Below are 25991 nucleotides of genomic sequence, written 5' to 3'. Positions count from 1 at the left end.
AGATTCGGGAGTGGCAGGAAGGGTGTGTGTGTACTTTCTGCAGCAAGTTGGGAAATAGGGAAACTCTTTTAATGGATTGGGAATTATAAAAAAAAAAAATTCCTCAAAGGCAGAAGGCAAATGAAGGTGAAGACATGGGCAGGGGATCCGTGGGGAGGTGGGAGTGAACTCTGTGTTCCCAGCTCGGTGGCTGTGGTTGCAGCTGTGTGGGGCTCAGAAGATGCCCTGGTGCCCGTCAGGGTGATGTCTGCAGAGCCCCGAGTTGGTGTCTTGCTGATGATTCTTCTCATGGTTATGTTAGCAAAAACCAGCTTTAAGAACTCTGCCTGATGCACTTAGGTTCCCAGGATTAGCTGTTGGTATTCATGATGATATTCTTTTTTTTTTTTAGATTTATTTATTTTTTTTTTGAAAGAGTTACACAAAGAGAGGAGAGACAGAGAAAGAGAGAGGTCTTCCATCCGCTGGATCACTCCCCAATTGGCCGCAACGGCTGGAGCTGTGCTGATCTGAAGCCAGGAGCCAGGAGCTTCTTCCAGGTGTCCTATGTGGGTGCAGGGGCCCAAGGACTTGGGCCATCTTCTACTGCTTTCCCCATAGCAGGGAGCTGGATTGGAAGTGGAGCAGCAGGGACTCTATCTGGCGCCCAAATAGGATGCCGGCACTGCAGGTGGCAGGTTTACTTGCTAAGGCACTACACTGGCCCCTCATGATGATATTCTTAATAAATAGGTGGCTGGACCCAAGTGCTTATTCTCTTACTCAGGGTTTTTGCTGGGGACTCTGGTGTGGGTCTTGGTCCACACAGGCATATTCTGCACTCCCCTAGAGGGAGGGAAAGAGGGAGGTTCCCTGGTGCTTCCTGTTGACCGTTTGAAGAAGGCTGGAAAGTCCAGCTCAGAAGTCAGCCGGCAGGCCTGCGGGTCCCAGCCGGTCCCATCTCTGGGGACCTCTTGCTGGACCTGCCCCAGGTCCCCAGCTCTCCCTTCACCGTTGCCACAGCTTTTCAGAGTGTTTGGCCCAGGCTGTGCACCTGCGTCTCCACCCCACCACCCTGCGGCCAGCACCCGCACAATGGTGAATTCTGTCCACACAGGGAGCAGCCGGTGCTGTGGACCCAGAACAAAAGGACTAGGACGGAAACGCCTGTTAAGAACATTTGACGGTTAAAGTCTTTTGGTATAACTCACAGATGAAAAGACAAAAGTCATAATCATCTCAGAGTATCAGAAAGAAGTTGATGTGTCTCTCACTCCTGATTAAAAACTAAGATAGTTGAAACAAACCAAGCCTGCAGAATGTGGGGTCTCCTGTGTGATGGGGCTGTGTCAGGGCCCTGGCACCTGCCGTTACTAGTGGTGAGGTTCTGGAAGCAGCCCCGCTGGGGGCCAGCGCTGTGGCACAGGGCTAAGCTGCTGCGTGCTATGCCTGCATCCCATGTGCTGTACCGCTTGCAGTCCTGCGGCTGTGCTGCTGATCTGGCTCCTGCTAAGGTGTCTGGGAAAAAGCAGGCGATGGCTCGTGTCCTTGACCCCTGCCACCCACAGGGAGACTGGGGGACTGGCGTTGAATTCCTGGCTCATGGCTTCAGCCTGGCCCAGCCCTGGCTGTCACAGCCATCTGGGGAGTGAACCAGTGGATGGGAGACCTCTCTCTTCTTCCCCCTCCCTGCCTCCCTCCCTGTCACTCTGCTTTTCAAATACATAGGTCTTACTAAAGGCACATAAGCGGTCCCACTGAAGCCAGGAAGAAGAGAGGAGGCAGACTGCTCTGACCCTGGTGATCTTGTGAGGGAGGCCCCACCAGCTCAGTAAGGAAGGAGAATCGGCGTCAGGGAGGCGTTTTGAAAAGGAGTGGCTCGAGCAGTGTGTGTGATGATCTCAGACAACTCCAGAGACAAGCTGTTTCACTTGATAGGCGGTCAGCAAGATGGCTGGAGAAAAGAGCATTGTGCAGAGTTACTTGCTTCTGGTACCTTAGCAGTAGGCAGCCAGAAGCCGTCAGGATAAGCATCGCCAGCATAGAGTGCCTGAGAATAAGCCAAGTCAGTGTCAGTTTTCTGGGGGCACCACACGTTAGCGTGAACGCAGTGCTTAGGTGCACCTCCACCCGGCATCTCGTGGATCTGCAGGGTGTGAAGGGCTCAGGCTTGCTTGCCCAGGCCAGGGGTTGGCCAGCTCGGGTCTTCTCTGAAGATCTGGGAGGGCTCTGCTGCCAGGCTCTTCCAGGTTGTTGGTAGAGGCCCCTCTTGGTGATGGCAGGGCCGGGTCTCCTTGCGGGGTGTGCTGGGGGCTCCCCTGGGCTGCTGGAGGCTGCTTCTCTGATGGCCTCTCTGTCTTCCCCAAGGCAGGGCATGCACGGAGTCTCCTGCCGTGAGGGCCTGTGACCTCCCTTTTCCTGGAGAAAGTGCTGTGCATTTCAGGGTGCCTGTGGCTAGAGGAGGTCAGCTGTGCCATGTGACCCAACACATTCTGGGAGCGGTGTCTCCTTGTCTTCTGCTTCCAAGGTCAGGGCAGGCATCTGGGGGAGGGAGGGGTGTGTGTGTGTGTGTGTGTGTGTGTGTGTGTGTGAATTCTCTCAAACCCTAAACAGGGCTTTGTAAAGCTCCTTGTACTACATGGAAGAAAACTGTAGGCTTCACTCTGTAAATACCACGTTATTTCTCCCCACCAGTCATCTCGTCTGTTCACTCAACTTCATTCCTTTAAATTCCCCAAAAGAATTGTTTACTTAACAGGCAAGAGGAATCCAAGATTTCTTTCAGTAGAGAAAAAAAAGTCTAAGAATTGGCGAAGACAATTTTGAGAAAGAACAATGGCCATTGAAGAAATTAGATTACTAACATCTTGGGGGCGTCGGTCCTAGAATATCCCCGTTAGCAGATGTTGAAGTTGTTTTGGATCTGAAGGGAAAGAGCAGCCTTTTTGTTGAGTGGGGGAGCAGGTGTCTGCTGTTCGGACGTGAAGAGCTGCACCCACCGAGTGTGCCTGTGCAGCTCCCTCATGAACTGGGGTCACTTGCTGTCCACCCCAAAAGTGCCGATTGCAGTGGGCTCCCTTTCCCCTGCCGTTACTGCTCAGCCAGTCCAGGTACAGGCAAGGATGTAGGGAAACAAGTGCCCTTGTGGACCGGGCTGGGAGGGTCTTTCAGACAGTACCCACTACAGTTCTAAGTGCGTACAAGAGTACCTCACAAAGCTCACAGGAAATGGAATTAAAAGATAAGCGTATATTGGTGCAACAGTGTTTCAAATTCATGCATAAGAGGGGGCCTCTATAACCCGATGGAAAATGCATGTTACAGAAAAGCTGTGCGTGGATATCCAGCTTTGTCTGCACCAAAGGCGGCTTAGCTTTTAATCCCATTCCTATGGACTTGGTGCAGTGGCCGCTGCTTCTACAGATGAGTAACCAGCCTTCTAGATTTTTCTGCAGGGAGCTGCACAGGTCAGTGAATGAGCGCAGGGAGGTGTACACTGGTGTCCTTACCGTGGCTGTAGTGTCCGGCAACACGGAGCTCTGTCACGGACGAGCTTTTTAGTTATAAGTAAGTTAATGGAGTTTTTTTTTTTTTTTTTTTTTTTTTTAAGACACCATGAAATTTAACCAAGGTAGTTAGAGGAAAGCAACGCACTCCGCGTCTGTGAGAGGAGTTCCTCCCCCAAGAGTGTGCGTTATCACTCATCCTTGACGCTTGCACTCAGAACATCCCCCTGCTGTCAGGGACCTGTTTGCTGCAAGCTGCGCCGTGGTCGGGGCCTACCTTTCAGGGGTGAGTGTACTTGGTAGGCACTGAGGGCAGGTAGCGGGAGCAAAAGCCCTATGTTGTCGTCCCTGTGTTTGACTTCGTGAAGCTCTCTTGGATGGCCGGGGATGGCTGCCTGAGAGGGGCAGAAGCCAGGAGCAGTCCAGAGCTGTCCTGCCGCGCCTCCCAAGCAGATGTCTTCAAGATTAGTGTGGCGGCGGGTAGCCCTTCTTATCATTGACATTTGATATGCTAAATGACGAGAATCTTAAGTGAAAGACTGTGTAAATAGTAGTGGGGCGTGGGGGATGAGAGAGCTTGGCTTTAGGGACCAGAGCTTCAAAAGCAGCCAGAAGAAACGTTTTCTTTATGTCTGAGCTTGGTGAGAGGTGAGGTGAAGTAACGTCCCAAGGGCCGCTCAGAACATTCGCTTTACAGCTTTGATCTGGGGATTGGAAGTGAGCGCTTTTGCTGCTGTCATTTTAATTTGATTTATCTTTGGTATGAGTTATGCGAATAATCCTGGAGGTGAAAATTGCTTTCTAAAAATGAAAGAACTGTGGGGTTTTTAACCAGAGTGTTTCTTGCTGAATTACTGGATATTTGTCATACCAAACTTATATCTTTACTAAAAGAATATTGTCCTGAGGATAACTTATAATCCCATAAGAAGAGAAGCTTCTGTTCACCTAAAACCCTCTGCAATTTAAAAATTCTTTCCCAAAGCAGTTACTTCAACGTGCTTTACTTTGAGTCGCATTCTTCTTTGTACCTGAGGCCACCTTTAAAGAAGGAACCGTGTCTAATAAAAATGCTCCCCTCGGCCGGTTGTCATGATGGGGTGATGGGCCGGCACTGAGGAAGACGAGGTGCTGCTGAGGAAGTAAGAGTGCGAATTGTTTTTGCAGAAGTCCACGAGAGCCTCCGTGGTCCTGGAGCACGTGTTCCGTCACATCAACCTCGTGGAGATAGATTATTTTGGGCTGCGCTACTGTGACAGAAGCCATCAGACGGTAAGTACCGCGGCTTCCTGGTGATAAAGGCCACTCTCATCTCGGCCTTTCCTGGCGTGGCTCGAGGTAGTTCGCTCTTTGTAACCGAGGGTGACTTTCTAAACCTCCAACGTAGTTTCCCCTGGTGATGTCCTTGCATTCCCTCTTCTGCCCATAGCCTGTGGAGTGCTGGATTGGCAGGTAGCTATGCAGGGTCCATCCTTGCAGCACGGCACGGTGAGCTCCGATGGCTGCTGGGGAAGTGTGGGATGCCTCCCTTGGCGTGTGTTACACGCCTGGGCAAGCTCTCAAAATGACAGGAGGCATTGCCTGTTAGATAGGAGACAGTTAAAGAGAAGAAATCCATAGTGTCAAGAAGGGGTCCATGTAAGTTTTGAAAGTGGCTTGGGCAATAACAGCATATAAAACAAGAGGGGTTTTCATGGGAGAAATTGATGAGTAGGGTAGGCGAGACAACCTGGGCTTTGGTCCATGTGAGCTCTTCCTGGGATCACCCCCACTTCCTGTCTGGGCTTTGGAGCTCATGTCAGCTCTTCCTGGGATCACCCCACTTCCTGTCTGGGCTTCGGTTCTCATGTGAGCTCTTCCTGGGATCACCCCCACTTCCTGTCTGGGCTTTGGTCCATGTCAGCTCTTCCTGGGATCACCCCCACTTCCTGTCTGGGCTTTGGTCCATGTCAGCTCTTCCTGGGATCACCCCCACTTCCTGTCTGGGCTTTGGTCCATGTGAGCTCTTCCTGGGATCACCCCCACTTCCTGTCTGGGCTTTGGTTCTCATGTGAGCTCTTCCTGGGATCACCCCCACTTCCTGTCTGGGCTTTGGATCTCATGTGAGCTCTTCCTGGGATCACCCCCACTTCCTGTCTGGGCTTTGGATCTCATGTCAGCTCTTCCTGGGATCACCCCCACTTCCTATCTGGGCTTTTGTCCACGTCAGCTCTTCCTGGGATCACCCCCACTTCCTGTCTGGGCTTCGGTTCTCATGTGAGCTCTTCCTGGGATCACCCCCTCTTCCTGTCTGGGCTTCGGTTCTCATGTGAGCTCTTCCTGGGATCACCCCCACTTCCTGTCTGGGCTTTGGATCTCATGTGAGCTCTTCCTGGGATCACCCCCACTTCCTGTCTGGGCTTTGGATCTCATGTCAGCTCTTCCTGGGATCACCCCCACTTCCTATCTGGGCTTTTGTCCACGTCAGCTCTTCCTGGGATCACCCCCACTTCCTGTCTGGGCTTCGGTTCTCATGTGAGCTCTTCCTGGGATCACCCCCTCTTCCTGTCTGGGCTTCGGTTCTCATGTGAGCTCTTCCTGGGATCACCCCCACTTCCTGTCTGGGCTTTGGTCCATGTGAGCTCTTCCTAGGATCACCCCCACTTCCTGTCTGGGCTTTTGTCCACGTCAGCTCTTCCTGGGATCACCCCCACTTCCTGTCTGGGCTTTTGTCCATGTCAGCTCTTCCTGGGATCACCCCCACTTCCTGTCTGGACTTTGGAGTTCATGTGAGCTCTTCCTGGGATCACCCCCACTTCCTGTCTGGACTTTGGAGTTCATGTCAGCTCTTCCTGGGATCACCCCCATTTCCTGTCTGGGCTTTGGATCTCATGTGAGCTCTTCCTGGGATCACCCCCACTTCCTGTCTGGACTTTGGAGTTCATGTCAGCTCTTCCTGGGATCACCCCCATTTCCTGTCTGGGCTTTGGATCTCATGTGAGCTCTTCCTGGGATCACCCCCACTTCCTGTCTGGGCTTTGGATCTCATGTCAGCTCTTCCTGGGATCACCCCCTCTTCCTGTCTGGGCTTTGGATCTCATGTCAACTTCCTGGGATCACCCCCACTTCCTGTCTGGGCTTTGGTTCTCATGTGAGCTCTTCCTGGGATCACCCCCTCTTCCTGTCTGGGCTTGGATCTCATGTCATCTCTCCTGGGATCACTCCCACTTCCTGTCTGGGCTTTAGTTCCTATGTCAGCTCTTCCTGGATCACCCCCACTTCCTGTAGGGCTTTAGGTCCGATGTCAATGCTTCCTGGTATCACCTCCCAGGGTCTCCCTTCTGGGGAAGGACGGGGAGGTATTGAGTGGAAAGGGTTTGGAGGTGGTGACTTTGTGGAGCCTAAGAAAGAGCTTAACCTCAGATGGAGATCGCCCGACTGCTTACCCTAAATACACTTTCTACTTTTTACTTACTATGCTTCCCATCCTTTCCTGCTGTGGAAGTAAAGATCTCTCCTGCTTCCTTTGGGGTCTCGCAGCCTTCCCTGGGCTGTGGGGTGCATGCTAAGGGGAGCGTGATTCCCTGAGAGTCCTAGGCCTGACGGTGGGAGGCTATTGCTGCTGATGGCTGTGGTCCTCCATGGGCTGCAGCCATAGCCTGTTCTGTTGTACAGGAGGGTTTCGTGAGACGAGAGGAAGACTGTGGGTGTGTGGGACAGCTTTCCACAGACAGGAAAAGCTTTCCACAGGCCACCGTCGTCAGCACACTTCCTGCAGAGGCAGTGGGTGTGTTGGAAGTTCATAGAGGTCTGTCCCGTGCGGGCCACTGCAGAGCTGTGCTGGCAGACTCAGTGGCATGCTGTGCCGGGCTTCTTGCGTCATATCTGTGCTTTTGAGATAATATTTTTCTTAGCAGGGAAAACAGTTTCTTATCTGATATGTCAGGCGTTGTCTGGAAAGACTGTCTTGCTAAAATGATGCAGATCTTATCTTGCCTCTGTCCCTTTTTCCCCTTTGGAGGAAAAAAAAAAAAAAAAACCAAAAAAGTTAAAGAATTCCAAACAATGGCCCTTCCTTATTGTTGCAAAAGAATTAGCAGTCAGTGTTGATAGCTTGTTGAAAGTTTTGTAGGGCTTATATTAAGGCCAGAAATTCTCTCATCTTTACTCATAGGGTTTGACATTTGTGATAACGTTTACAGTACAGGTTTTGGGAGAAAATAAGGTTATACATTCAGAAGGAAAGAGCTATTAAGTCGTGTTGTTTAGATGTGATGAGAGCGTTGGGTGTAAAAATGACCTGAAAAACGTACTCCCTGCCTCGGAATTCCCTGCCTCGGAATTTGTGTGACTTTCTTCGTGTGAGCACAGATACAATGGATGGTGTGTGAATGTCGCTGTCTTTGCATGTTCAGATGTGGTGTCTGGTTGCCTTACGGTTCCTTTACTGTAGACAGCTGTGAGAATCGTCCCAAGAATCCCGCACTGCCTCCAGCTAACCTCTTCACCCACGGCCCGTTGGAAGGAGAGGCGCGGTACAGCCCGCTTGAGCAAATATGAATTTAAACAATAACTCAGTGTTACGACAGAACCGGATATGGCGAGATCTCTGTCTCCAGACCCAAGCCCTGGTTTTCGTGAATGCTGCCTGGGTTACTGTCCGTTGGATTAGGTTTGAGGGACGCTTTGCTTTCTCCGTGTGCCCAAGTGTATTTTTAGTGGGAAATGCTTGTGTCACCGTGCGGTGTGCTGTGAAAATCCACATAGAACAGGGAGAAGGCAGGAGATGCGTGGATGAGAGCAGCGGGGGAGACAGCTCACTTCCGTGGAGAGCCTTCCGCCTGGTGCCATCGTCCCTTGCTGCTGGCACCAGGCTGCCTCGTGCCTCGCCCTGTGTCTGTGGGCAGTACCCACCTCAGCTTCACAGTGTTCGGGGTGCTTCGTACGGGAGAGGGACGGTGAGATCCGTCCGTGACAGGCAGAATGTTGAGATGGCAGCCCAGACTTCTTCACTTTGAATGATTGGCGGCTTGGAAAGAATCCGAGGCTGGAAGGAAGGTGAGGCAGCTGCTGGCTTTCAGAAGTTGTTACCAATGGGGGTGGGGTGGGGGTGGGGAGCGGTGGGCAGAGACGCTGCCTCTGGAGCCACAGGACGGGTCTGGGTCTGCTCCTGACTGGTGGTGAAGTCACTTCATTTTTCTGAATCTTGATACCCTTCTCTGTGAATTGAGAATCAAACACCTTTGCCATCTGCTGGTTCATTCCTCAAATGGCTACCACAGCGGGTTGGCCAGGCTGAGCCTGGAATTCCTCTGGGTCTCCCACATGGGTGCAGGGGCCCAAGTGCTGGAACCACCACCTGCTGCTTCCCCAGCACAGGAGCAGGGAGCTGGACTGGGAGCGGAGAAGCCGGGACTGGAAGCAGCACATGGTTATGGGATGCCTGTGCCATCAGCGGTGGCCCAGCCTCCTGCGCCACAGAGCTGGCCTCTTTGTGTCACTGAGACAGACAGAATATTCCCCCTCTCCCTCCTTTCCTTTCCTGTCAAAGTGGAGGGGTCCCGGTGACCCCGATTGCATCTTTTCCCCTCTCCTCCTCCTCTTCTGGGTCTTGAAACTCACCTCTGCTCTGTCTTTCTCATCTGGGTTTGGGCTCGGTCGAGTCTCTCCAGTTGGCACCACCTTTCCCCACTGCCACGCCCTCCTCTGCCTGCTGCCGAGTGCCGGCCGCTGGCACCACACCTCACCTCCCCGACCTCCTCGTAGTTCGGCTTTGGTCGCTGCCGTGCCACTGGGCCTGCCTTGCTCGCCTCACCGCCCTGTCCGTCGCACTGACACCATGGGCTCCATCCTGGGATCCTCTCGCTCTGTTCTCGGGACCCCTCGCCCCTTGCCTCCTGTTTGCCAGTCCTCTTCAAGGTCACTTTCCCTCTCCCTGTGCCATCCAGTGTTGGCAGCCACCAGGACTGAGTCCTCCACCCTCTTCCCCGCTGAGTCTCTGCACCTCACACATTTAATGCGAACTCTTCCGGGACTGTTTGCCTGGGAAGATGTTTCCTTAAATGTTGACCAGATCTTTGTGTGTTTGTATTCTCCCCTCTGCACAAAAATCCCATCGCCTGATTGCCTGCAGGCAGCTCTGCTCTGCCCTCTCGGCCTGGGTCACGCGTTCTGCGTTGTGAGGCTGGGGATTGTGTGTCCTGGCATCCGGGGATTGTGTGTCCTGGCAGCGCCGCAGGAGCTGATAAATGTGTGGAGGTAACCGCGTGCGTCCCGCTGCACGGAAGAGAGGAAGACCGTCACGCTGGGTGATCGCAGACCCAGCTTCTCACCATCTGCGAAGTCTTCAGGCACCTGGTCAGGGAAGAGGGCCAAGGCCACGGGGCGGGAAGGCCGTCTCGGGCATCCCCTGGACTTCAGGAAGAGCGTTGTGAGCAGCGCAGTGCCCGTGAGAACCAACGGCCGCGCGGACAGGGTACCTGAGAAACCCATGCCATGGCGGTGCTGAGTGCAGGGCCTGGACGGGGGTGTGGCGCCATCTCCCTGGCTGTCCTGGTTTTCTGCTGGTGAAGCTGCCGCACAGCCGGGCAGGCGTCTGCGCCTCCGTCTGAAGCCCGGTGGTCGTTGCAGCCCAGGGCTCCCAGGGGTCCCCTGTGCACAGTGAGGGACTCCCTGCCTCCTGGAAGGCGAGCAATGGGGTGTCCCCGACCTCCAGGCCTCGGGCCCCCCGTTTCTGCAGCAGGAGAGTCACAGGTGGTCGTGGGCCTGCAAGGGGTCGCGGTGAGGCAGCCTCGGCGTGCTCTGGGCCGCGTGGCTGCTGTGGTGTCAGCTGGTATCACTGCGTGGACGCCTGTGGGCCCTCCAAGGGCAGAGGAGGAGCCACTGAGGTCTTCGCCTTCCCCTCCGAGTCTCTCTTCTGCAAATGTTCCTGAGGCAGCGCTTTTCAAGAACTTTTCAGAAACCGTGCACCTGTGTGTAATTTCAGGCTGAAGGGAAAAGTCAGTTGTAAGTTTTGGTAGATGCAAATCTGTGGTTTATCGGAGACACTGATGTTATGAACTCTGTTGCCTTTCTTTTACGTATACTCAGTGAATCCACGGATCATAGCAATTTGGATGCATTGTCTGCCTTTAAAAATATGTGAACAGGTTCTTCAGGAAAACTCAGAAATTGTTATTTATTCCTTTTTTTGTTCTTACACTTGTATTTCTATTTCACTTTCTCCATAAAATTTTCTGATGTTTTTATTTTTATTTTTTATTTATTTGAGAGGTAGAGTTATAGACAGTGAGAGGGAGAGACAGAGGTCCTCCACCTGCTGGTTCACTCTGCAAATGGCCGCAATGGCCAGAGCTGAGCCGATCTGGAGCCAGGAGCCAGGAGCCAGGAGCTTCTTCTGGGTTTCCCATGTGGGTGCAGGGGCCCAAGCACTTGGGTCATCTTCCACTGCTTTTCCAGGCTATAACAGAGTTGCTGGGACTAGAACTGGTGCCCCTATGGGATGCTGGTGCAGCAGGCAGAGGATTAGCCTGCGCCACAGTGCCGGCCTCCTGATGTTTTTATTAATAAAATGTTTGCCCTTAACAACGTCACACACGCAACTTGAGGCTCTAAAGGTAGTTTCCCGAGACCTTGAGCTCCAGTTGTTACCAAGCATTAAGAGTAGTTGTTGTCATGGCTCTTATGCACGGTGGAGTCTGCATTCTCATCATTGCAGCCACGGAGCGCGTGTGGGAGACGCGGCCCTTCCTGAGGGGTGCCGCGTTTTCTCTCTGGTTAGGCTCTGGGTCTCTGACGATTGCAGCAATCCCTGGGTAGGGGTTGGGCTGGCGAGGGTTTAATTCCTACTTTTTGTCTTTATGTGTATGAGCCCTGCGCAGCCTTGTGCACTAAACCACAGGGAATGGAAGATTTCTGAGGCCGGCAGTGCCCTTCGTCCTAGGCCCTGGGGTCCCTGAGGTGCACGTGGTCACCCTCAACCCTGACCTCTCCCTCCCTCTAGGCTGCTGCTGTGGCTTCCCCTCCAACTCGGCTGAAAGTGATGAATTAAAACCCACTGCTTTGCAAGCAGTTGAATGAAGTGTGATGATAACTCAACTCCACAGTTTCTAGGAAATGCATGCAAAGTGTTTACCAAGGCTTGTCAAACTATTTTACATTATGTTTTTTCTCTTTTATTTAGAGGTACTTGATTTATTACAACACAGAAGGGATTAGGAAAATTTAAAAATCATTCATTTTGGCTGGCACCGTGGCTCACTTGGCTAATTCTCTGCTTTCAGCGTCACCGGCACCCCGGGTTCTAGTCCTGGTTGGGGCGCTGGGTACTAGTCCCGGTTGCTCCTCTTCCAGCCCAGCTCTCTGCTGTGGCCTGGGAGGGCAACGGAGGATGGCACAAGTGCTTGGACCCTGCACCCGCGTGGGAGACCGGGAGGAAGCACCTGGCTCTTGGCTTCAGATCGGCGCAGCGCTGGCCGTGGCAGCCATCAGGGGAGTGAACCAACGGAAGGAAGACCTTCCTCTCTGTCTCTCTCTCACTGTCTATAACTTTCTCTCTGTCTCTCTCACTGTCTAACTCTGCCTGGCAATCAATCAATCAATCAATAAAATAAGTCATTCATTTCGACATACATTTGCCAGTACAAGCTTTTTGGTGCTGTGCTCTTATCCCATTGTGTGCTTAGTATTTTCATCAGAATTGGAGCTGCAGACTTAGCTCTTTCAGGTTACAGAAAATGAACACGTAGTCCCCGGGCAAAGCCAGTCATCGGTAAACCACCCAGCCGGCCAGCTTGCTTTCTGCTGTTTGCCCACGTGGATAAAAGCTGTGTCCTGTGGAAAGTGCCTCACCTTGGAGTTCTGGGCCCTGTTCGTCACCTGCCCTTGGTGGACCCCACAGGACTTGGGCTCCCGGGAGGACTTTTCCTCGCGAGCCGTGCATGTGCTGATAGAAGCTGAGGGTGGAAGATGCCAGAAATGACTCCTTCTGCCGCCTGCTCTACACTCTGAGCTGTGGGCTTCGAATTCCGAGGCTTTGCCTGTCCCTGCACAAATATGCGTGAGTGGGGAAGGAAAGCGCTCTCCCTTCTCGTCTGTGGCGTCTTGTTAAAGGCAGCGTTTGTCCCACTGCTTACAGCACGCTCCTGTGTTTCCCCCGGCGGCTCAGGCAGTGAGAGATGCCTTTCTTTGGTAAATGGGGATGGCAGGACTTTGGTGGGGGGCGGGGGAGAGCCCACGGGACGCCCTCACTCAGTCTGTCCGCAGGTAGGTCCATGCGGGAGTGCCTGGGCACTGGGCGTTGCGTTCCCGAGAGCTCTCTGTCACCTGTGTGCCCCGCAGGAAGTCCCAGGTGCTCTTCCCGGAGCTGCCTGCACCCGTGTGCGCATCGCTTAGGAAGCCTCGCCGCCTACCTGACCACCCAGGAGGGATTCCTGGGTGCCTCCCAGCACCCCCCCCCCCATAGCTAAGCAAGCAGAGTCCTGTTGGTTCTACTCCTTCATACTTGGAGAGATCAGGTAACTCGCCATCCAAACCAGGTGCTTTTAATTGGCACGCAATAACTGTAGGTATTCATGGTGTGCAGTGTGGTAACTGAACACCTGTGCCTGATGACCGTGCGATCAGATGGGCCCAGGGACTGTGAAAGAGGCGCTGCCAGTCACTCAGCTGGGACAACTGGCGTACACAGACACAAGGTCCCCTTCTCTGAATTTGAGATCTGGTGCCAGCAGGTTGGCCTGGGGTCCTGTGGAGGCCTCTGTAACTCCCTGAACAGCCCTGAGGAAGATGCCAGCTGCTGAGCCGGCAGGGTCCTTCCAGGCATGCGGCCCTGCTCACGGCTGAGCTCCGTCTCCTGCAGTGCAGCTCCTGGTGCCCAGCCAGCCGCACCCTCTGCCTGCGCCTCCCTCCCTAGACACCCTTCTTCCCTTCCCCGCCTCGTTTTTACCCTCTTAAGTACTGCTGTTCCTAACCTCCCAGGTCAGATGTCTCTGATGCTTCCCGTGTCACACACAGGGCCCTGTGTTTGCCTTTGTTCTCTCTGAGCACCTGGGCCCCTGCAGAGTGTGTGACCTGTGATGCTGCTGAGTGCGGGCCTCTCACCTGGCCGAGTGGGCCCCGGAGGTGAGGGCCTCGGCCCCTGTGCCCTGTCTGGGTGCTGCCGGTCTTTGAACCCAGCACCTCTCATGAAAGGCCTCTCCTGATGTTCGTCTTCACCAGATCTCACCTTTATTTAAGAAAAGATCAGGGAAAGCTTGCTGAGACACTAGGCAGGTAGGTTAGAGGTTTGCTGAGTATAGGGCATTTATTCCGATGTTGCTAGCGTGCTGGCGGCCCCTGGAGCTGCGGAGAATGCTCTGTCTGGTGAGAGATGGGGTCAGGTGGCGGTGACAGAAGTCATCGTGTGGGGATTGCAGCCCGGCCCGCATCGCCTGAAGCTGTGTGGTGTAGATCCCACAGTGGAGTCACTGTTTCTCCGTAGCTGTTGAAGACTAGTGAGGAAGGAGGAGGCTGTGTTTTCCTGGGAGCTGCTGTGTCCTGAGCATCCAGGAGCTGCTGGCGCGGGCAGCCCGCCTACGGCACCCGCAGTGTGCGCTGCTGCCTTCCCCTCTGTGGCCCCGACACCAGCAGAGCAGGCGTTGCGTGGCCTTCAGATCTCTGTTGATTTTGATGTGATGCAGAAGTGCAGTGGGAAAGCCTGGATTTGTCTAGGGCCAGCTCCCTGACACACCTGGACCTTGGTGTTCAAGTTCAAGAAGACTCTCTTCTCAGGTGGTCGGTCCCCATCGGCATGCGTGGGCCTGGCGTGGATCGGGGGTACTCCAGTGTCTTCCCCCATGGCTCTCGTTAATCTGCTGTGTTGTGGTTTAGAGAGGCCAGGGCTGAATTTCGTGCTGGATAGAAACTTCTTTCTTCATTAAAGGTAGCCAGTGCCCAATTTCCACCAACGTGACATTGAAAGGAAACGCAGATGAAAATAATAATAAAGGTGCAAAATCTTTCAAAACAAAGCTGTCGTTAATGGAAGGAGCCTCAACATGCATCACTTATGTCTCTGAAAATTTAAACATCCGTCTGTGTGTGACAGGGCGGGCAGCGACGTGGGATGTTTCTGCTGTCAGTAGAACAGGTTCCTGGGACATTTCCCGGACCCACAAGTTCTCAATTGCCATAATCACAAAAGGAGTATTGCTGGTTCCCTTATCATGAACATTTAAAAAACTAGACTGGCCTTCTCCCTGGGTAAATCAGAGTGAACTCTCAAGGAGAGTCCCAGATGGTTGAGCGGTAGCTCGTGGAAAAGCAGTGGTTTTTGATCCACGACGCTGTCTTGATCACCTTAGGAAACTAGTTTCTTACGTCTGGAGTTTTGATAAAAACCTGTGATGAGTTAACTCTGATGTGCCCTTGTTCTGAATCCCAGGGGCATTTTTCCCTGTGAATATAATAAGGGGCTGGGTTGGGAGGAGCCCACTGGTAGAATATTTCCTGTGTTGTTCTTCCATGGGGTTTTATAAAATTTCTGGCATATTCTGTGCTCTGAGAGCAAAGATGACTCAGTTGTGTGATTTTGTGGGGCCTGTTCCAGTAAGTGGGGTGCGCCAGGCACTGTTTAAAGTTGGGCACATGCCGTGAGAGGGTGGGGTTGGAGTGCACCCACTTTTTCTAATGGACATGGGCCTTGAATGCTGCCTGATGATTTAGCAGAAGTTGGCCTTTTGCAAACCGATGATGTACAGAAGCTTAGTGGTTTTTTTTTTTTTTTTTTTTTTTTTTTTTTTTTTTTTTGTATGAGGTCTCTGATTTGGGGCTGGGGAGCTGCGGTATGTTTTATGAGATGTGAATTCAGGAGGCTTCCGTGTAACATCCTCTGTTCTTTCTGCACTCGGGTCGGCATTTGCTGTTTCTCGTTCCCACTCAGTCCAGCTGCAAGTGTTTCCTGGGCAGCCTTGTGCGCCGGAAGTGGGGCGTGGGGACAGCTGCCTGGTCTCCCCGGAGCTCACATCTCAGACAGACAGAACTTCAGTGTGTTCAAGTGTCAAGAGTGACAGTGCTCTGAAGAGAGACCGGGAGGCTGCCACTGGGGGTCAGAAGAGGCCTCCTGAGGTGACACTGAAACCAAGGCTTGAGTGATGGGCAGGGGAGGGCAGAGGGACAGGCTGGTGCCGTGGCCCCGAGGCAGGCCCGCGTCTGGGAAGCCCAGCGATGTCGGACGCACCACACACAGGGCCCAGCAGCCTGCAGCCAAGTCCTGGGCTCTGACTGCGGTCAGAATGGGAAGGAGAATCTGGACTTCTGCTTTGGATGTGTTGGGCTTAAAATGTCCATTGGACTTCCCAGTGAGAGGTTAGCATCACTGTTCAGAGCGCCCGGGTTTCTGCAGTCCTGAGGCCAGGTAGGGTCCTTTGGGGAGGAGGTGACGATGCAGAGGAGCAGGGCCAGGGCTGTGGCGTGTGGCTGGCTCGCCACGTAAGAGGCCTGCGGGTGCTTGGCTCCACCGAGTGCGGGTGTTGAGCAGGGGCCCAGGCCCTGCCTGATGCATAAGCCCCTGCCTTCTGTGCAAGTAACACGGGCAGCTTCAGGAACAAGCTTCAGCAAGTCTTCTTTAACCAGCTATGGACGTGTCCGACTCGGGGCTAGAGTTCCAGGTGAAGTCGCGGCGATGCGCTATTGCTCAGCTTTTAGGAGCGCGGTAACGTCATTACCTGCAGCGTGGTGAAGCCCGCTGGGGCAGAGCTGGCGTTCACGAGCAACCAGGACCGATGACCGCAGTGTCCACGCGCAGAATGCGGCACTTTTCTCGTAGAAGCCATCGTCCCTACAGGTGTGTTCGTCTTCATCCGAGGAGTGAGTCCAGATGCACTGGCCCTAAGAGATTGAAACCGTAGGGCAGCTCTGGTGGGGCCAGGCCTGGGCTCCCAGGGGGTCAGATGGAGGGTCCTCGTGTTCCTCTAACAAAACAACTCGTGATCAGCCGCTTTATTTGTGATGAAACCTGTGGGCTTGGGAGTCAGACGTAGCAGGACAGATTCTGGAAACCCTGTGGCCCGCGTGGGAACGCACAGGTTAAACTGAAAGTGAGGTTGGCCCACTGTGCCTTGCAGAGGCAGGCGTGTTGGATGACGTCCACGAGGAGCAGCGTGGCCTGTGGGTGTGTCCCGTGGCTGTGGCAGTGCCAGCACCTGCTGTGAAGACAAAATGCGACCCACGAAGTTCAGGAGGCACCAGCGCAGGAGGAGCAGCAGGGCTGCTGAGTGCAGAGTGCGGATCCGGGAGGTTCTGAAGTCGGGAGTTTTCCTGTTGTTCTTGCCTGCAAAAAGCCACCCCCCAGTGACCACACAAATGTGGGTCACGCCTCTGTGAGGTGGACTGGCCTTGGTGGGGACAGCTGGCCTCAGCTCCCACGTCTGCGCCTGGGTTCCCTAAACCTTGAGTGCCCTAGGGACCCTTTGTTACTTAGGAAGAGGTCTGCGTGGTGGTGTGCAGAGCTCCTGAGGGCGTGGCGGTGTGCGGACCTCCTGAGGGCGTGGCAAGGGGGTTTACATTTGTCTTTGCCTAGAGCCACGGGCTGCCTTCTGCCGAGGGAGCAGGGGAGACCCCGGCTCCTTCTGATTCATGAAGTCTTCTTGTTTTCGTGTCTCTTCGCCCTCTCCTCTTCCTTTCCTCATAGCAAGAGGGGGCCGTGGCACTTTGCCCAGCTGGCCGGAAATCTCCCACCTCGGTCAGCCTGTATCTGACATCCCTGTCCAGCTGCCCCTGCCTGGGAAGGCCGCCTCCCCTCCTGCTTCCCATCGCTCTCCCTCTGCTCTCCGGTAGGCCCCTCTGTGAGGGCAGGGGGCCCAGATTGTGGGGGTCTCAGTGGCCCGCAGAGAGGGGGCGGATCTGGCTGGCTTGGAAGGACGCTGGGTGACAGTGGCCCCAGAGCAGTGGGCATTTGTCAGATTCTGTCTGTTTTGGCACCGGGGGCCAGTAAGGTTTGCAGAGGGATGGCAGAGGTGGACAGTGCCCACAGAGGGAGTTCTGTGCTTTAGAGAGACAGGGCCCACAGGAGAGCAGGTGTTTGTGGAGGGAGTGCAGTCATTGGTTCCTTTTGGATGCGTCAGTAACACGCCATGTTGCAGATTCTGGTGGCATTGAGTGGAGCTGTCTGGTAGGCAGCTGGACCTGGGGGAGGGTTCTGGTCTATTGATGAGTTTGGTGTCTGCTGGAGGACCCAAGGTGGCATTTCCAGCCCCGGGCAGACCTGGCCTTTCTTGGCTGGGGAGGTAATGAGCAGCCAGGAGGGAGACCGAGAAGGTGTGGCTGGTGAGGGGGGAGGAGAGGCAGGAGGGAGGTATCTAAGCACCTGTCGGGTGATCGAGGGAGCCTCTGCTTCTGTCTTGGGCTCAACAGCGTGGAGGCCACTGCTGTGGTGGGCTCAGGTTGGGGCGAGAGAGGCAGAGTATAAAACCACTTTTTTTTTGTTTTCCAGAGATTTACTTATTTATTTATTTTTAAGATTTATTTATTTTTATTTATTTGAAAGAGTTACAGAGCAAGGCATAGACAGAGAAAGAGATCTTCCTTCTGCTGGTTCACTCTCCCAGATGGCCGTAGCGGCTGGCATTTCGCCAATCCAAAGCCAGGAGCCAGGAGCTTCTTCCGGGTCTCCTACGTGGGTGCAGTGGCCCAAGGACTTGGGCCATCTTCTACTGCTTTCCCAGGCTATAACAGGGAGTTGGATCGGAAGAGGAACAGCTGGGACTAGAACTGGCGCCCATATGGGATGCCGGCGCTTCAGGCCAGGGCTTTAACCTGCTGTGCCACAGCGCTGGCCCACAGATTTATTTTAAAGTACGGAAGTGATAAGGGGAATCAGAAAGCTTTTTGATTTTCTTGGTCATAGAATTATGCTGGAAATTACTTTGTAGAAAGGAAACTTGATGGTGAAGTAACAAGCAGGCCGTGTCCCGGGCAGGTGGGCAGGGCGGGCCTTTGGTGGAGAGGACAAGGACACAAGCCCGGGGCAGGCAGGTGGTGGGCGGGGTGGAGTGCGTGTGTGGTACGTCCGCTTCCTCCATGAACTGGCGAGATCTTCAGCTGAAGGGGAGGAGGGGAGAGGAGAAGCCGAAGTCTAAAGACGCAGGGGAAAGTGACTGAGAATAGAACGTGTCAGGCTCTGGGTTCTCTTGGATCTTGATAATGACTTTGGAGTGCTGAGCTGTGGTGATGCAGTGTGGTGAGAGTGATGCCGATCCTCAGGTGCCTGCTCTGAGAGGCCAGTGGCTGGAGGTCTTCCTCGTGGGTGCGAGTGGGGTGTGTGTGTGTGGGTGTGAGGGAATGGGGGACATCTGCAGGAAGAGTGAGGACCAGGTCTGGGGGTCTGCTCTTCCTCGCTCTGATGCAAGTTGTTGGCACAGTGGTTCTTTGCTTACAAAACTGTTAATTGTAGTGGCTCCTACTGCACAGAATATTGAAGAGGGTTAAGTAAGCACGTGAAGGGAAGGCTCCGGCAGTGCCCGGCTGTTCCTCTCATTGTTTCTAGAGCCCAAGCAGGTGTGTGCTCAGCGGTTAAGTCACCTCTTGGGACACCTGTGTCCCGTGTTGGAGGGCCGGGTTCCAGCCCTGGTTCCACTGTTCCCACTTCCTGCTAATGTGCACCCTGGGAGCCAGCAGGTGATGACGCAAGTATTTGGGTCCCTGTCACCCAGATGGAGCTCCTGGCTTCTGGCTTTGACCTGGTCCAGCCCTGGCTATTGTGGGCATTAGGGAGGTTAACCAGTTGATGGAAGATCTCCCTCTCTCTGTCGGTCTGTCTCCTCCTTTCAAGCAGAATGAAAACGCAGTCTACAACCTGTAGAGCGGTGCCAGGGTCGCTGGGTGAGGACTGAGGGGTAGAGTTGTGCCAGGGTCACTGGGTGAGGACTGAGGGGTAGAGTTGTGCCAGGGTCACCGGGTGAGGACTGAGGGGTAGTGCTGGGACAAGTGACTCTTCTTGGGGAGCCAGGCAGCCTGACAGTGGTTCACTGAAACCCACGCCTGCTAAAGAGTGGGACCCACTTGACAACCTTGTGTCTGCTGTGCGTGGCTCCCCGCAGTGCCCTCACCCAGGCGCCTGGGGCTTCGCAATCCATACCAGGAGCAAACTAAGGCTGCGTCCTGCTGCTGTTGTGTGGCGGGCCCGCGACCCGTTTCAGGGGCAGAGGGAAGTGCACAGACAATGCCCACCACAGCCCTGGCTCCCGTGGGATCAGGCCGTGAGTCCCGCAGGTCCCCAGGGATCACCTGCCATGTCCGTGGAGAGCCAGGTGGCTCCCTTGTCCCCGGGAGACGCCGACTGTTTCTGCTCCCTGTGCTCGCGGGCTGCTCTGCCCTCTCAGCAGAGCCGTGTGTGCTGCTGCGGCCCCGTTCGGGACCTGAGCAGTGCTCTTAGTTCTCGGCAGGAGACTCAGCGGCGCGTCCAGCGTGCAGGCGGAAAGTAGACGCGGCCGCACCTCCCACCCCCTGCAGTCCTGAGCGTGTCTTCTGGAGGGCAGTTCCACCCCCAGAACGTGGGGGGCTGCCCGCGGACAGCTGCCAACAGGAAGGTCAGACTCTGAGCCTTTTGAAGGCGAGGGTGTTGATTTACTGGACGGTGTTGGAGGTCGGAAACCTAATTCTGTGGACTGTTACCTAGGAAACGGATGACGCAGTGGAGGAGAGAAGCCCAAGGCGTTCAGCCATGGCTGTGAGAGTCAGAAGGGCCTGTCGCTTCTCTCGGGGCTGCGTCGGTGCCACGACTGAGATGGACAGGGCTTCCGGGGCGAGGCTGCCAATCTGCTCCCTGCTGAGGGGCACAGCAGAGGCCCTGCTGTGGCTCCGTGGTGACTGGGTGTGAGGGGGCATGCGTTAGCTCTCCTGGGTGAGGAAGCAGATGGTGAGAGCTTAGGGCACCGGAGCAGGCTCTGTCCTGGCTAAGTCACTGCCTTCCTATAAAACGGGGTCCTGTGCGGCCGTGAGCGCGCACTGACCACAGGGTGCACATTGGGTCAGAGACAGAGGAGCAGGGAGGGGGACGTGACTGACAGAGAATGAGCCACGTGGATGTTGACAGGGAATGAGCGAGATGGTCCCGACCCCCGTGGGACGCCTGTGTTGACCCTGGGTGCACCCCAGGGCCGCTCCCTGGTGGCCCAGCACCCCTTGCTGTTCCTACATCCCCCACTCTGGTGGGGGGAAAGTCATAACAGACTTAGTCTGATTTCTGCTGATAAAACATCAACCTGCGATGGGTAACATTCAAGGAGAGAGGTTCATTTGGGCTCACGGTGCTGGCGGCTGAAGTCCAGGATCAGGCAGCCGCCTCTGGTGAGGGCCTCGCGTTCCCTGGTACCCTGGCAGACAGCAGAAGGGCAAGCGATAGGGTGTGGAAGAGAAAAGAGGCAGCCGCACTCGTCAGCAGTTCACTCTGCGGTGACGAATCCCATCTATGGGACTGAAGACTCACTCACCCCAGGAGAATCAACACAGTCCAGGAGACTGGTGTTAACCCCCGTGTGTGGGCAGTGTGCCCTGGCCTCCTCACCTCCTGCAGGCCCCACTGCCTCTCACACTGCTCCCGCACGGTGCCATGTGCGAGGCAAGCTTTGGAGGGGACCGACCACGTCCAAGCCACAACGTCCTTGCCTGTTGAGCTCGCCGCTGAGTATCTGCTGGGCCTGGGGCAGCACCGACTTCAGGATGGCGTTTGATTTAGGACTTGGGGTTTTGCATTCTTACTGTCACTTAGCAATGCACATGTTTGCTTTAGACTCCTGCTTTATAAAAGCCCAAGGCCGTGGTCTCCTCCACCGATGTGTTTTCAGGAAGTGCTTGTCTCCCTGAACTCCTTGTTCAGTGGTTTTCTTCTTCAGTGCAACCTTATCCACATCCCCAGAAGAGTCCCTTTTTTGTACATAATTTTATTTATTTTTTAAATAAAAGTTTTATTTATTTGAAAAGCAGAGTAACAGGGCAGAGGTGGGGGTGGGTACAGAGACAGAGAGAGAGAGAGATTTTTCATCCACAGGTTCACTCCCCAAATGGCTACAGTGGCTCAGCCTGGGCCAGGCTGAAGCCAGGAGCCAGGAACTTCTTCCAGATCTCTCATGTGGGTGCAGGGGCGCAAGCACTGGGGCCGTCTCCTGCTTTTCCCTGTGCATTGGCAGGGAGCTGGATTTGAATAGCTGGGACTCGAACCAGTGCTCATACAGGATGCTGGCGTTGTGGGCGGCGACTTAACTGGCTGTGCCACAGTGCTGGCCGCTGCGGCTTGTTTTGATATCCGTTGTGCCCTCGCCTGCACACACACCACTGTGTTGCACTCTGCAGCAGGTTGTGGTCATACATGCATGTGTCTTCTGGTGGCGTGGCTGCCTCCAGACTGGGCCAGGTCACAGAGACCCTCATCTGTGTGCTTCCGCTCCATCCGGGATACACAAAGCCACCTGCAGGGGCACTGCAGCCACGGCAGGGGGCAGGGGAGGGAGCCGTGCCCTGGGTTCAGAGCCCCACAGCCAGAGTGCTGGGAGCAGCTGTGCCGGCTCTGCTGCTGCACTCACTGCAAAGTCCTCGCTCATTCCCCCGCGGTTGCGGTGTGACCGCCGGGCCTGTTCCTCTGGGCCCCAACATGTGTGTGTGTTGTTTGCCCGTTGACAAGGGCCGCTGCCACTCAATCTGTGGTTCCAATGGAACGTTGTTCCCTTGGTTGAGCGTTTCAGACCGTGGCTTACGAGACCTGGTGGCTGTGTTTATTATTTATATTCTGGGGCAGCTGTCATTGGCCTCCATAACCCCCGGCTCCCAGCTGGATCCAGGGAGGCTTTGCCCGTGCCTGGGTGATCCGAGACGTGTGCTGTGGGGGCGGGGAGCTGGGCGGAGCCCCTGACTGCCGCTGGCCTCTGCTGTGTCTCGCTGCAGGATTGTAATTTCTGACTCACCCCTGAACCTTCTGTGTAGCCTTCACCTTCCCAGGGTAGCCACTCTACAAGCAGGGGGTTTGTTGTAGACTGCACAGATGAAAAGTGAGTGAGTTTTTTTGCCAGGTTAACCCGTCCTTCCTGGTCCTTTGAGTGAAAAGCAACCTTCCTGTTTTCCTGGCTCTCTGGACGACTGGAAGACCTGCTGGAGACAGGAAGACAAAAGATGAATTGAAGACTCTGTAAAGGTTGTCTTCCTGGGATGGCAGTGTGAGGAGGAGGCGGAGGAGGGAGAAAGCTGGCCTCCGACTTGCTTTCCCGGCCTTGCCAGGGTCGCGATGAGAGTGAGTGGACAGCAGGAGGGCCGGCGCCCCACCCCTGCCGACCCCAGGCTTGCACGTGGTGTGAGGCTCGGGAGACCCAGCACCTGAGCGCGCCGCCCTGGGGAGCTGGGAGGCCTCTGCCGGCCAGTTGGCAGCTCCCCTCCCCCACTCGGTGCTCTCGCAGGTGGGCTGTGGGGCCAGACTCCCAGCCCGGCCTCTGTGCCTTGGAACCCCCCTGGCCTGCCAAGCTCTGAGCTGCTGAGCGGTGCTGCCAGGAGCCCTGGAGTTGGCAGTAATTGCTCTGGCCGAGGAGGAGCCTGCTGCCGGAGTCGGTGGGCCTGTGTGCTTGTTCGCTTTGAATGATCCAGGGGTAGCCAGAGCTTTGCACGTCACGTGGGCGGCAGAGGCAGCCCGGCTACCGAGCATCCCTGTTCACGGGAGGAATCTGTGCTTTGCATTCGTCGAGGTTTAGCTCTGCCCTGGGCCTGACGCGCGGCCTCACACTGGGACTGGAGGAGCCAGGGTCTCCCTGTGGACCGTCCTGACGCCAAGGCCACGTCTTTTATCACTGAGGGCTCCCAGGGCATTTCGCTGCTCGCAGCCTCTGCCCCAGAAGCCTCTCCTGTTTTGGAAGGAAGTGACTCTGACCTTAAAAAATGAGACATGAAGAGCAGGATAACAGCCATTGGTTGCTGTGCTTATCCAAGGGTGTTCAAAAACTTGTTTATTAAAAGCCTGGCATGGATTTCCAGAGTTTTTGCACCAAAATAAATGTATCTTTAAAGAAGTTTTCATTTTGTTTGAAAGGCAAGGAAACAGAGACTTCTTTGCTGATTGACTCCCCAATGCCTGTGACACCCAGGTTGGGCCAGGCCAAAGCCAGGAGCTGGGAACCCAAGCAGGTCTCCCACATGGGTGGCAAGGGTCTAAGGACCTGAGCCATCAGCTGCTGCCTTCGCCAGGTGCACGTTAGCAGGAGGCTGGATCAGAAATGGGGCTAGGACGTGAACCCAGCCACTGCAGTATGGGGTGTCGGTGCCCCAAGTGACAACTGCCGTGCCAGCCGCCCACCCCGGGCTCATCTTTTAATTCTGTTTTTCTCAAAACTTTCTGACGTATCCTCACACAGATTGAGGTGAGACTGCTGTGGCAGTGGGAAATAGTGAGATGACATCCACGTGAAGAGGGTTTGGTACTGGATCACATCTCACAGTCGCGTGACTACAGTATCTGTGCGGTGTGGATCATTGGCCTCGTGCACAGTTAGCCGTTAGAGGTAAAGGCCCGTGTTTGCCGCCTGTGTGTTTGGGTCTCTGCGCAGTCAGCACCCAGCCCCCTGTGCACAGCTCTGTGCCTGTTGCCTTCCGGTGGTTTCGTGGCTACTTTTTTTTTTTTTTTTAAGGGAAAGGGTTTACTGGGGAACACTCTACAGACCGGAGTGAAGGGGCGGCAAAGGAAAAAGAGAAGGAGACTGTAAGAGAGAGAGACAGAGGAGGGAGAAGAGAGATGAGAGGAGGCGAGAAGCCAAGAGAGGCCAAGAGAGCGCAGGAGAGAAGGGCCGAGAGAGCATTCAGGAACAGGCCCTTTTAAAACTTCGCCTGAGGGGGGGCAGGGAAGCAGGAGCAGCGAATCCCATTAGGATGGGGGTGGAGCCTGGCTCAGGTAGCTGGGCCGTGCGGCCACCTGGCTACAACTGCGCCAGTTTCCTAACATTCCCCCCTTTTGTTTTTAATAAAGCAGGATTTTTATGGGGTTACATTAGTCCCAAAGTCCAAGAGAGGTAGAGGGACGATGATCTGTCTTTAGAGCTACTTCCTGCTGACATGGGGCGATGTCTCAAGCCACTGTCTCCTGGGTGGGGAGCGGAGTATCTCCCTGTAGCAGCATTTGGTTGACCGCCTGGTTGCTGAAGGTTTGGTTCGTTCCATTGTCACCTGCTGTAAACACTTAGACACTGTAGTATAAAAGACAGGGTGAGAATAGTAATCAATGATCCTAAGAGTAGCATTAACCAGGTAACGAGAGGATTTTATAGAGGAGAGGAAATGGGAGGGGGTCTCTGGACCCTTACGGGGACAGTGTGTGCTTTTAGCTGATTCCAGCCAAGACTGGGAGAAAGGCCACTCAACTTTTGTAGGTAGCGGGGTTTGTCTGTAGAGAAATTTAGAACAATCATACAACATTAAGTGGGGAAGAGGACCATCAGTACACACAGGTTGGGAGTAGAGCCATTGACGGTAGAGTAGAGGCTATGGTTACAAAGGAATGAGGCCTAAGTGGGCTAGACAGGGTCTAGAACAAAGGACAGAATCATTAGAGGAGCTAAGAAAGGTGCTGTCTAAGCTACAAAGAAGTTTTCTGATTGAGAGGCAAATAGAACCCGACAGAAGGGGCTTGATAATAATCTGGTGGGCTTCAGGCCTTGTAAATTAGGAGGCCCAGACTCATCTATCTCTTCATAGGGTACATCCTAAGGGAGGTGAGAACCTCCTTGGGGAAGGCACCCTGTTGACTTCCATTGCCAGCTGGCCTGGGAGGAGAGCTGGCCAGGTAAAGGCAGGTGGCATCTCCAACAGGAAGTACACAATTCTGCCTGCAAGGTTGCTGACCCTATTTGCCATTTCCTCTGTTGCAGTGGTCACTTTGGAAGCTGGGCTGAGTGAAGGGCTTTTCAGCTCAGAGCCAGTGAGGTCTGTGGCTCTGACCTGGGCGTCCTTGACTCCAGGGCAGGTCCATTTCCAGTGATCCAACTCTTGGTAGAGCTGCCAGGGCTCTCCACAAGCTGACTTCTGCTGAAGCCCAGGCTTGCCACACTGAAAGCCACTGCAGTGGACTGGCCTGTTGGGTCTCCTTGAGGGCAGAGCACTGTACAGGGGTGCATTTAATAGGCTGCCACCCACTGCTTCTGATGCCTAGCTTTCTTTTCCTCCTGGGTTTTGTTAAACAGACCAGAGGATGCAAGTCAAGGGGGTGCTCAAGTCCCATCTCTAATCTTGGTGGCCTAAACTAGAAGCCTGTAGTCACAGGCATGTTCTGTAGTAGTTTTTCTAAGGCAGACAATGCCCATGAGGAAAACTATATTCTCACTTTAAAACTTTCTTTCCCTTTGTTCTGAAAGGGAGGCTTTTCTGTTTACCTCGCTGATGGCGAAGTAAATCTAGCTAAGAAATTATAATTTAAGCTCTTATTTTGGCTATGCTATTACAGAAAAATGTTAGCCATCTCTTTTATAAGATCTAAAATCAAATTTTGAATCTTGGAGATTCCTTCATAATAGAAATAGTTTCCTA

The 25991-nt window shown here is 54.3% G+C and overlaps 1 protein-coding gene across 7 annotated transcripts in view; it reads left to right on the top strand.

Annotated features, from left to right (window-relative positions):
• The window catches only part of EPB41L4A (erythrocyte membrane protein band 4.1 like 4A), a 214476-nt gene that overhangs the window by 81336 nt on the left and 107149 nt on the right, over positions 1-25991 (top strand). For all 7 annotated transcript variants that reach the window (XR_016235026.1, XM_008248402.5, XM_089334778.1 and 4 more), the window contains one exon: positions 4653-4757. Coding sequence is in view for 2 of the 7 variants with exons in the window: in XM_008248402.5 (XP_008246624.2) it covers positions 4653-4757 (105 nt within the window). In the remaining 5 variants the exon portion in view is untranslated. The remainder of the gene's footprint in view (positions 1-4652; positions 4758-25991) is intronic.

This window comes from Oryctolagus cuniculus, chromosome 6 (genome assembly GCF_051225735.1).
Source record: "Oryctolagus cuniculus isolate XC-2025 breed Fujian yellow rabbit chromosome 6, ASM5122573v1, whole genome shotgun sequence".
NCBI lineage: Eukaryota > Metazoa > Chordata > Mammalia > Lagomorpha > Leporidae > Oryctolagus > Oryctolagus cuniculus.
Note: the sequence above shows the minus strand (reverse complement) of the source record. Positions and strands in the feature narration are given on the sequence as shown.